This window comes from Candoia aspera, chromosome 1 (assembly GCF_035149785.1).
Source record: "Candoia aspera isolate rCanAsp1 chromosome 1, rCanAsp1.hap2, whole genome shotgun sequence".
Lineage (NCBI taxonomy): Eukaryota > Metazoa > Chordata > Lepidosauria > Squamata > Boidae > Candoia > Candoia aspera.
In genome coordinates, this window is record NC_086153.1 from 151,557,487 (window position 1) to 151,569,382 (window position 11,896).

Consider the following 11,896-nt stretch of genomic DNA (forward strand, 5'->3'; position numbering starts at 1 on the left):
CCTGATGTGTTGCTCAAGTTGCTCTATGTGATAAATTAGAATAACCTTAACGAGAAGAATATTAGAATAAGTATACATTCAGGCAGAGCTAGGCAAGCTCTTGTCCTTCAGATCTTTTGGCTCATTCCAGATTAGTCCCAGCCAGCATGGCCAGTGGCAAGAGGCTATGGGAATTGCAAGCATATCTGTTGGGAGCATCAGGTTGTTTCTCCTTAGACTGCATCACATTTATGGTCATTGATGATTTTACTTATTACTGCATGTAGATCCCTTTTTTCCCCCTTCGGTGCTCAAGGCAGCATCTATTGGGGTTAGTCCTCATTTTATCATCTGAGCAGTAACACATGGCTGAGAGAATGAAAAAAGCCACTGAGTGAACTCCATGATTGAGTTAGTACTGAATCTCCCTGGCTCATGTCCAATACTTTATTCACTGTGCTAACTTGACCTTTCATGTCTTAATATCACTAATCGCTCTGTTAAAGAGCCAGGTTGCCACCATGATAGAAACAGAAGACCCAGTTTTTCCAAAAAGGCCATTTTATATATTTACAGGTATTCTTGTACCTTTATTATTATTATTATTTCCAGTAAGCACAACACTTGCTTATACTTAGTTTATGAAAATTTTATTGTTTTATTGTCCAGACTTGCTGGTATGAGCTGTTGCTGAGAACTCAAAGCTCCTCAAGTAGAGCTTGGAGCCTGGATTCAGGGCACTGTGCCATCCAGCACCAACAGACTAGCAAAGGGTTGCCTGTTTGAGAAGCAAGCCACCCTTTCTTGCAGCCATAGCTATGAAAGAGGTGAAAGTGCCCTTGGTGCTCATCTCTGGGCAGAGGACATTGCTAGTTGGCCAAAGGGCTGCTTTCTCCACCCTGATAGTCCAAAGTGTCACAGTCCTGCTCAAAAGTCTTGCCCCTCTTTCTACTGTAGTTGGTGAGCTTGCTTGCATCCCATTTAGACCACTAATTACTAATACTCATGCCACCACTGCAGTATACTGTACTGGCTTTTTAAAAACTTAATCAAAGCACTGTTTCAAACTTCTTTAAAAAAAATGTTATGCATTGCAGAGCCTTTTTAATCATCTTGTTTCCTTCCTCCATTACTCAGCCTCACAGTAATATTAAAGTTACTAGTTCATAGTTGATAACTGGAGAGCATAAAAAAAAAACCATTGTTTAGCCATAAACCTCAAGCTTTCTTCTCCAGCTACATGGCAGCACCCAGTCACTTTTGGTTGATTTTGATAAGCTAAGCAATGTCTGACCTGGTTAATAAGTGGATGGGACTCCAGGAAATTCCAGGACTTTATGCAAGACTGGGAAATTGAAAAATTTCCCCAGAAGTCAGCAGTGGCAAACTATTTCTTTATTGTTGCATTAGGCTTGATGAGACACTAGCTTTTACTAGAAAGAACAACTTCAGAGTCCTCTTTCCATCTTGTTGCACCTGTTTGTGTGAAGGCTTGGTTGCTAAGTGGTGGCATTCAGTATCCAGAGCCAGCTGCAAAAGAAAGAGCCTATCATCTGCCATTTTATAGCTGGTCTTCCTGATGAAGACTGGGTCAGGCAGACACACACCAGGTTTTTTTGGTTTAGCTTTGTTTTTTAACAGATCCCAAAGTTTCCCATTCAGAGTCAAATGGAAAATAGTGATTCAGGATGGTGGTGGAAAACCTAAGGTTTAAGAAACAGGGAACCTCTGAATGTGTGGCTCATGCTAAGTATTTGTTTTCAGTGCCAATTTCTCTTCTGGGCTCCTACTTTCCCAGTTTTCATTTTAGCAGCCTAATTTCATAGTGTAACTAGCAACCATGTCTAGTTGTTATTTTTTAAAAATGATAGTCCTGAGCAAAGGATTAACATAACCCATGGAAGAGGGAAGGGGAGAATTTACCCTTCCATCTTGAGACACACAGGTATTTTGGTCGGTCAGTCTTGGATGGAAAAAATGGATAATGGACTATTGGTCTTCCTTTGAATGGATCTTAGAAGGGCTCATCTTAGTTTGTTTAGGATTTAATATTTATTTATTTTCTATCCTGCCTTTATTATTTTTATAAATAACTCAAGGCGTCAAACATACCTAATGCTCCTTCCTCCTCCTATTTTCCCCACAACAACCACCCTGTGAGGTGAGTTGGGCTGAGAGAGGGGAACTGGCCCAGGGTCACCCAGCCGGCTGTCAGGCCTAAGGCAGGACTGGAACTCTCAGTCTCCTGGTTTCTAGCCTGTTGCGTTAACCACTAGACCAATGAGGATTTCAAGGAAAATTCTACTTTATCTACTCTAGATAAGGATTTGCTTTCTCATCCCAAATATGAATAGTGTCATTACAAAAATCCTCAACTCAATAGAAACAGCAAATGGGTTGGTAATTACTTCCTTTTGCTTTTGAATTTAGGGTATTCCACTGGCACTCATAGCCCCCCTCCATACAACTGAAATGGAAAGATTGGAGGATTTGGAACACAATTTTTCTTAATGGAACCACAGGATGAGCTAAGGGCAGGTCTTAAGGGCCAAAGGGCCACAGTGGAGAGGTGAAGGTACCAATGGAAGGTCTGGTATTTTTGTTTTCCTGGGATCAAGGGTGGTCTTTCTTGTGTTTTAAAGCTAAATGCAGCCCGTTTCAGGCCATACGCTGGTGTTTTAGTGTGTTTCCTATTTCAAAAAACCCACACCGTTTCCAATTTTCAGCCATCCATAACTGGCTCTGGAGACTGCAAAAACAAGGATTGGTGGTCATTTGTGGTATGTTGGCTTCTTCTAATATAGCTAAAACACTGGCTTGAGGGCTGTTAAAGAGCAGATAAGTACTTAGCAGTGTCTGTTACTTGCAACTACTCATTGGACCTAGGAGATGTATTGCAAACACCTGAGAAGCAATCTTTACAGTCTGGAAGAAACAGTCATATCTTAAGGTCAGTGTCAGTAATAAATAGTGCTTTTCTTCTACTTGCTTCTTGAAATTACTCTTGCTGATACGTTTAAGATGAGTCTGAAGTCAGTTCCCTACTCTTGTTTTTTAATTCGTTGAAGAGCTGTATGAGAAATCTGAATAAGGAACAAAAATGTATATCCTTCTCTATGGTAATAGAGATTCCTACATTTGTCTTTATTTTGTTAAAAGAAAATGTGATGTGGCAAGATGAGCCTATCTAATTCAGGCTGAAGCTACACTTAAAATATTACCCCCCCCAAAAAAAAGTGTGAAGGAGAGGGGATGATTGGGGAGCTTTTTCAAAACCAGCCACCCCAAAGCTGACAGGTGAGGAAAGGTACAGTATCACAAGGACTTCCCGTGGTTCTCAGAATTTGATAGACAACTTAGTGCAAACCACCATTTCAGAAATTTTTGTCCTTTTATTCAAACAACCAGTCATAAAATAAAGCAAATGACTTAGTTTTGTTCATGGCCAAGAGCTCTCTTCAGCAATCTTTTCTGGATTTGCCTAGGCCAGTGTTTCTCAACCTCAGCAACTCTAAGCTGTGTGGACTTCAACTCCCAGTACTCCCCAGTCAGCTTAAAGTTGCTGAGGTTGAGAAACACTGGTCTAGGTCCATCTTAATTGTCAGGTATTACCTCCATTTCCTTTCCCCCAGTTCTCCTTCCCTTAGTTCCTCTGAGAATGTAGGACTCCCATCACTAACGCCAGCCCAGCATTTCCAGCCGTCCCTCTCTCTTCGATGGGAATGCTTCCTGTGAGAAACTATTCCCAGCTTCTCCTTAGCAGTAAAACTAGCACAAAGCATTTGTTTGGGCATTTGCGTGGACCCTGAACGGCAAGCCACAAGCCATGGTTGAATGTAGGCTGTCACATATAGCATCTGCCTTTGTTCCAAATCCTGAACTGGGTAAGTCTGACTTTTAAAAACCTTGCATAAAATTCCATCTCCATTTCGTGCAACCCTTCCAGTCCTGCTCCAGCCAGCAGTTCAGTAGGTATATAAGACAGTTTGGGAAGAATGGATTTGCCGTATCCTTGCTAGTTCTTGTTTTCCAAAACAGACCTTGGCATACTGAGTACTCTCTTCTCTTGAACTTCTAGTATATATGTAAACCTGAGCTCCTTGGCCCTTTGTTTCACGCCTGTCAATTATGAATCTGCACCACCATCAGCATAAATAAAGCACAACGAAATTGCTATTACAAGTTGTCTTTGTTTGTTCATCTCTGATCAGCCTAACAGGCTGTTCTTATCTGCTCTGGTACATTTTTCAATACATATCCATATAGACCAGTGTTTCTCAAACTTGGCAACTCTAAGATGGGTGGACATGGCTGGCTGTGGAATTCTGGGACTTGAAGTCCACACGTCATAAAGTGGCCAGATTTGACAAACACTGATATACTATAATCCAGTATTTTAGTATAGGATTTATTTTGCTGATGTTGTTACACCCAGTGTGCAGTTTTCCTACTTTTTAAAATCTTTTCTTTAGTTAATAGGTCTTTAGAGTGTTCAGTGCCTCCCCCCGCTTGCTGTTTGGATTACATTGACCTATATTGTACAATAGAACAATAGAAATATGGGGAAGGGGAGATGGGCTAATCTTTCATACAGTGGAAACGTAGCTGTCTGTCTTGCTGCTCCCCAGCAAACACCTGTAAGGAGGGGAAAAAAATCAATAGATGTTAATCGATTAGCTGAACTAGAGATGTACCAAAAAAAAAAAGTCTCTTCATCAGGCAAGATGATTAAAAAACAGGAGGGGAAGCAAAATGTGGCTAATATTTGAGCCATGTCTATACCAGTTTCCTTTCTTAGATGGAGGGAGGGGGAGGTTCCAGACATGTAAATCACTTTAAAACTTGGGGTAATTAAGCAGCAGGAAAGTGGCAGAGAAAGCAGTAGAGGGTGTGTTGGCAGTGACTTATTGGATTGGTGCTGGGATGGCTGTTTTCTATACTTGCTTCCATATTCTCTTTCTGTAAGAAAAATAGCAATGGTGTTCTCCCTCTTCAGTGCATAATTTAAATTTCAGGTTTCTATAGTCACTTCCTTTATTTAAAAAAATTGGAGAAAATTAGACAGCTAGATTCAATATAGTTTGAATTTCATAATTGCATATAATCTGGTATGATGCGTAACTGACTTAGTGGCTGTGCTATTTTACCAACAATGCAGTCAACCTGGACATGGTCATTATGTCTGCAATCAAATAGCTCACAATAGTCTACACTTTTATTAAAAAAATCAAAAAAGTTCTAACTACTGGCAATGCTTCTACACTACATTGTTACTGAGTTTTATTAGTGAATCATCTGCATTTTCAAAGAAAAATTGAGACTATTTCTAAACCTTTTATTTCCCCAGGGAAGCTCACATCTTTTCAGCTACAGCGTTCAAGTAATAAAAGGGCTCCTAGCAAATCCAGAGTAAATTTTCATTTTGCAGTGGATGGTTTGTTTGGTAACAGGAGAGTTTTAAGCCACCTGTGCAAAACCCGCACAGGGAAGGAGTCACTCTAAATATTGATGAGACCCTGAAATGAATGTTGGTCCCTGGTGGCATAATAAATGTTGGTCATAGACTGGGATCACATATGAAATTATTATAGACTGACTGGGGCATCTGGTATCTCTTGTTGCCTACATGACAAATGTAAAACACTCTGTACTGAACAGTGTTGTTTTACTTTTCAATACAGAGTGTTTTACGTTTGTCTTAAGTCATTCCATAAACATCTTTACTGGAGGGTGAGGCTGGGGATAATGGCACTCCTAAGGCAACACAATGAACCTCAAAAATTATGTGAGACCTATTGCCATCTCTGTGGTTCTCCCTTCCAAGTGAACGGGTTGGATACCTTCATGGGGATTGTTTCCTGGATCTATGAAGCAGCATTTTTCCTACCAATACAAATGGGATGTGTAGTTCCCTGTTGATCCAGGCTATTGAATTGGCCAATTTAGGAAATTCTTCCCATTCATTGTCATGGCACTGGTAAGTCCAGAGTTGCCTAAACTTTGCAGATGAAGCGTATGAATGCTTTCTTGCCCACTTGGTGGAAGGCTCCTTCCTGCTTGGTCCAAAGGGATTTTTAAACTGGAGTTTTGCTTCAAAATTTGTCATTGCTAGGTTGGTCATGGATTAAAATCTGGGCCATACACAAGCCTATCATGCTGGTCATTGGATTGCATTCACTGATGAATTTTTTTCTGTTTGATTTTTCTTATTTCCAGGTTATTTCCCAACAGAGTCCAGCTGTCAGCTTTTCCCAGGGCCGGCTGCCAAAGCCAAGATCGCTCTGTGGCCTTGCCTCTGTGAGGGGACAAAGCCTGCCAGCTGTGGGAATACAGAGCATGGTCAGCCTAGTGAAATTGACGTTCATGAGCAAAGGGAAGAAGGAGAATCCATCCTTAGAAAATCTCTGGACACGTTCTACAGTACTTGGTGCCAGAAGAAACCCTTTGGAGGGAGTCCAGTATATGAGTCAACTTCACAGCGTCTGTCTCTTAAGACTGCAGATCTTGCAGGCAAAGAGGGGATGAAATTTACAGTGAAGAGTCTCCAAATTGCTCAGATGGTTTTGAACCGAGAGGAGAATAAAATCTTTCATCAGTCTCCTACCAACCACATCTGCTTTTTGACTCCTGTCGGTGCCAGTGCTAGTTCAGAGAAAGGAAAGGTGGTCCCTGGACTCTCAGATGATATTCTTCAATTTATCTTAAAACAGAATGTACCAAAATGACTCTGGGCCTGAAAGTAGTTCTAAATTGGTAAGATTTTTTTGAGCTAGGGAATGAATTGTTAAGAACAGCTTTATAAAACCAAGAGTATAAAGAAGGCATGATTAAACTGTAAAATGTCATAAAGCCACTGCTTTTAATGATAAGTATTCCTCACGTCAATGATTAAAGAGTAGGTTTTCTGTGTGCAAAAAAAGCTTGTGAATCAGACCCTGGTCCATCTTGTCCAGAATTATCTATTTTGAGTGGCAGTAACTCTCCAAGGTTCAAGCCCAGCTCTACCTAGCTTCACCAACAGAGATTTCTTACTTTTTACACTAGTAGGTATGTGCTGTATAAGAGGGCTGTGCAGTGCTTCACAGGGTACCCTGATTGCAACTCTTTGAAAACAGCCACAAAAGGGAACTTTTTATCATCTTTGGTGGACATGCAAAAAAGCTAAAAAAATTTGGGATCAAATACAGATTTTAATTCAGAAGATCTTAAAGATTAATATACAATTGAAACCAGAGACTTTTCCTTTGGGACTGATGGACAAACAGTTAGAAGGAACCCATGGAACTTTGTTTTTATATAGGGTGACAGCAATGAGGCTTTTATATGCCCAAAGGTGGAAAGATTCAACATCACCTACAATGGAAGAATGGATGGTGAAGTTGATGGGGTTGGCTGAGATGGCAAAACTGACAGCTTTGATTAGAGAAAAGACACTGACTAATTTCAATGCTATTGGAAACCCCTTTGGGATTTTTTGTGTGAAACAGAAAAAAATGAAATCATGATATCTGGATTTGATCATTAGAATGAACAATGGACAATAGAATTAATGAAAGCTATTTTGTAAACTTAGACTAAGAGTTTAATACAAATGTATCTGTAGCAAAGAAAGTTGGGAGTCATTCTTTTTCTGTATTTTCATTTTTTTTCTTTTTTTGCACTTTTGACTTTGCTTTTTTCCTTTTTTCCTTTTTTCCTTTTGTTCTTTTACTTTACTTTTTTCATTTCTTGTTAGCTTTTATCTTGAAATCTTAATAAAGTTTAATAAGAAAGCAGCCGCATCCTTTCCCAAGATCATCTGGCTGGCAGGCAGCCACAAAGTTCTGGGAGAAAACGAAGGTGCTCTAAAGAGTTACCGGCCAATGCTACCTTCATGCCCTCACATGCTCCAAAGTACCCTTTTGGTACCCTTTTATTTATAATTTATGTTTTTTTTTTTAGTTATATCAGCTTAAGGTCTTTAATATTGGGGTGGGGGTGGGGTTTAAGAAGGAAAAGAAAAAGACAGTAAACTAAAACAAATACACTGAACATTAATAAGTGTTATTTAAAAACCGTGTATTTTATCATGCTTGCAGGATTTTAATCTGTGCCCAGTCTCTTAATATTCTAGAAAAACAAAATCCCTTATATGCACAGATCTGGTTCTAATACTTCTTGTTCTCATGAATAAGAATATGTAGTGAATCGCCTGACAGATTACTAAAATAGCCATTTCAGCTCATTCAGGACCATCAGCAGTTACCTTTTTAAGTTTGCTTGCCAGCTGACAACATCTGGATGAAAAGGTTACCTAGCAAAAGAATGTCAATTTAAAAGAAGCAGAGTAAGAGAAGGAAGGAACCTCATAGGACAGTTGAGTCTACTGATGGTTGGGATGGTAGTAATAGCAATGATTTTATTTATTTTCTATCCTGTCTTTATTATTGTTATAAAAAACTCAAGGTGGGGAACATACCTAGTACTCCTTCCTCCTCCTATTTTCCCTACAACAACAACCCTGTGAGGTGAGTTGGGCTGAGAAGGAGGGACTGGCCCACGGTCACCCAGCCGGCTTTCATGCCTAAGGCGGGACTAAAACTCTCAGACTCCTGGTTGCTAGCCCAGCACCTTAACCACTAGACCAAACTGGCTCTCAATGATACTAGGCCAACTAGACCAACCACTAGACCAAACTGGCTCTCAATGATACTGAATATAGTAAGACTAACTTTCCCAACCTGGTATCTCCAGACAAACTTTTTTTTTTCCTGGAAATGGTGTCAAGGCCTGATGACAAACATTTCATTTTTGTGGGATGATGAGAATGGTCTAGGGTGGTGGAGAATCTTTGGACCCTCTCTGAATTGGCATGGAGATAGAGATAACAGTCCTTTCTGCTAGAGGGGCAGAATGCAATTCAACATGCCGGTGCTTACCTTCTTTTAAACCCCTTACGAATTTGGGGCTTGAGTCAAGGATTACATACTCTGATAACTATCTAGACACTTCCTCTGGGTTATCTTCATTGTCAGGCTTGATGGGTGGTGACTGAGAAGAAGTCCTTGGTAGTGACAATTTGGGTACCTTTCCCACTTCACAAATCTGAATTCTTGAAGTCCTCAGCAGTTCAGCCCTTCCCCTCCAGCATGGTGATGCTTCTTGCTTTCAGGATGTAGAAGATCTGAGGTCTTACACTCACTGGGTCCATGTGTTAGACAAGAAAGCAGCATTTGTACAGAATGGAATACCTTTCCAAACTGGTTTCAGTTGTGTTGCAAAAAACAATATGAAATTTATTAACAAATCACCAATCTTATGGTATAAATGGCTCTCTTACTATTTATAAATATATAGCCAACTTATGTTAACTTTCTTCAAGATGTACAAATCAGTAACCTTAAGAACCATTTGTGAGATAATACGTTTGAAACAGAGATAGGAAGATTATATATTTATGTTTCAGATAATATCCAAAACAGGACACAATTACAGAATTGCTGCTTATACTCACATTTGCTTATATTAAAAGCACATAATGTGCTGGAGATGATGCATATTATCACACAGGATGGTTATGCCCTTTTGGTCTCAAATATTTTGTGAAATATGAAAAAATTGACCAATGTAGGTTTTGTACCTAAAGAGAAAACTATATTTTCCACCCGGGAAGGTATTGCATAAAGGCTTATTTATTACGTTATTAGTAACTGACAGGCTAAACATTGCCAATCATTGGAAATCATGAGGTGTTTCTCTCTGTAGTTGGTACTCAAAGACTGGATAGTGTCCTGGCGAAGTAGTATATGCAGCAACACAAGGCAAAAGAGAAGTCTATTAATTGGGATTGTTTTGAAAAAACACTCCTGTTTTTAAAATTAGCTAACAAATACATGATACATTTCCATTAGTTACTCAAATATCTTTCTAGAGATCTAATAAATCATAACAGGGACCTCACCTATGTTTTTATGAAGATAAAATCTGTAGTTGTGGTCCCCCCCCCCCCAAAGGAAGCTCTTGGCCTCTTTTCCTTCATGGACAAGACTTAATTACAAAATGTGAGTTGATTTAGACTCTGCTAAAGGTCTAGGGTACTCTGCCCCTAAATTCCTTTACTATCAAATTACCCCTAGCCTAGTGGCAGGTCTCCCTTCCTCCACTCATATTAAACTGCAGCTTGAGAAAAGATATTATTTGCCCATCATGGTTCCAATCCTGATTAGATATTCTGGTAGTCACTCTTCAAGTTGAGAAAACAAGCACACCTCTTGGAATTTGTATATATGAATCATCCCTGCAAAGATTCTCTTCGCTATCAGTGACAAAGCAAAAAGTACTGGCTTAAACTAGAGAAATATAGGAAAACTAAATTAAAATTCTGGCAGTGCAATTCTATACATGTTTATTTGGGAGTATCACTGTATTTTAAGTCTATTACGGGTTGCAGCTTTCACAACTCATTCACCAGGAAGACCCACCCTCACAGCCCATTACAACACAATATCAACCTGTCTACTCTGAGGTATACCCCTTTAAATTAAATGGGACTTAGCTTTTCCTAACTGGGGGCCTTCCAGGTATGTGGGACTGCAGCTCCCAAACTCCCAGCCAATGGTTGGGGAAGGCTGTTTTAAAGCTTCTAGACCAGAGTTCTTCAACCAGGGTTCCATGGAATCCTAGGGTTCCACAAGCGATCACTAAGGATTCCCTGGGAGATCACAATTTATTTAAAAAATTATTTCAAATTTGGGCAACTTCACATTAAAGAGGTCAGTTTCATCCTTTATTTTCAGTTTAAGAACACCGTTGATGCATATAGCCTGAATGTGCAGGGGTTCCCTGAGGCCTGAAAAATATTTTAAGGGTTCCTCCAGGGTCAAAAGGTTGAGAAAGGCTGTTCTAGACTGTTCATTATCTCGCTCTCTCCTCCACCACTCTTAAATAACCCATGGACACTGCTGAAAGTATTGGTACCTCCACTCTTCCCCAACAAATCCCAATTTGCTGTGAAATAAGCTGAAACTGACAGAATTAAGTGGCATCCACATCCTTTATTCTATAGTCCATAGAGCAGACCCTTTGACTTTTGTAAACAATAAATGAAAGTGGCATGGAGATAATTATTGGTACCCCTAACCTAATATTTTATAGCACACCCTTTTGAGGCAATAACTGCAATCAAGTGCTTTCTGTAGCTCTGAGTAAGATTTCTATAACTGGTGATTTGTCCCACTTTTCTTGAGCAAACTGATCCAGTGGTCTTGGGTTTAATGGGTTCCTTCTCCCAGTCATGACTTTCAGCTCTTTCCGTAGATGTTCTATTGGATTCAGAGCAGGACTCATAGCAGGCCACATCAGGCCACATTTGCTCTTCAACCATTCTTGGATTCTCTTAGATGTAGGTTTTGGGTTATTAATCTGCTGGAGGACTCATAACCTGCAACTGAGACAGAGCTTTCTACCACTGGGCAGTATGTTTCGTTCCAGAATGCTGTGATAACCTGATTTCATTGTGCCCTGAAAAGATTCAAGCCGCCCTGTCTCTCCCCCCCACTCAGCCTTATTCAGAGCTACAGAAAGCACTTGAAGCAGTGTCTGCTCTATGGACTATAGACTAAAGAATAGTGGATGCTATTTACTTGTGTCAATTTCAACTTCAAGGTAAATTGGGATTTTTTGGGGAAAAAGTGGAAGGGTACCAATATGTTTGGCCACATCTGTGGATCATTTCCAGTACTGCAGAAAGAACTTGTTTTTATTTAAGTATCTGAACCATGTATATGGCTGCCCAACTCAAAGCAGTGATTCTAGGTGGCAAAGAGAGGTACGAAGAGATTCAGGCAAACCAGGGACTGCTGTTCCTATTATTCTTGCCAGTGTGTGTTCTGATGAAAAAGACAGTCATCCCCGTTTCTATTTCTGCCTTTGCAGTTTT

The 11,896-nt window shown here is 40.0% G+C and overlaps 1 protein-coding gene across 1 annotated transcript in view; it reads left to right on the forward strand.

Annotated features, from left to right (window-relative positions):
* The window catches only part of SHLD1 (shieldin complex subunit 1), a 97,599-nt gene extending 90,048 nt beyond the window's left edge, over positions 1-7,551 (forward strand). Inside the window, exon 3 of the mRNA XM_063315965.1 lies at positions 6,196-7,551. Coding sequence (XP_063172035.1) covers positions 6,196-6,704 — 509 coding nt within the window. The 3' untranslated portion in view covers positions 6,705-7,551. The remainder of the gene's footprint in view (positions 1-6,195) is intronic.
* Positions 7,552-11,896: the final 4,345 nt, after the last annotated feature.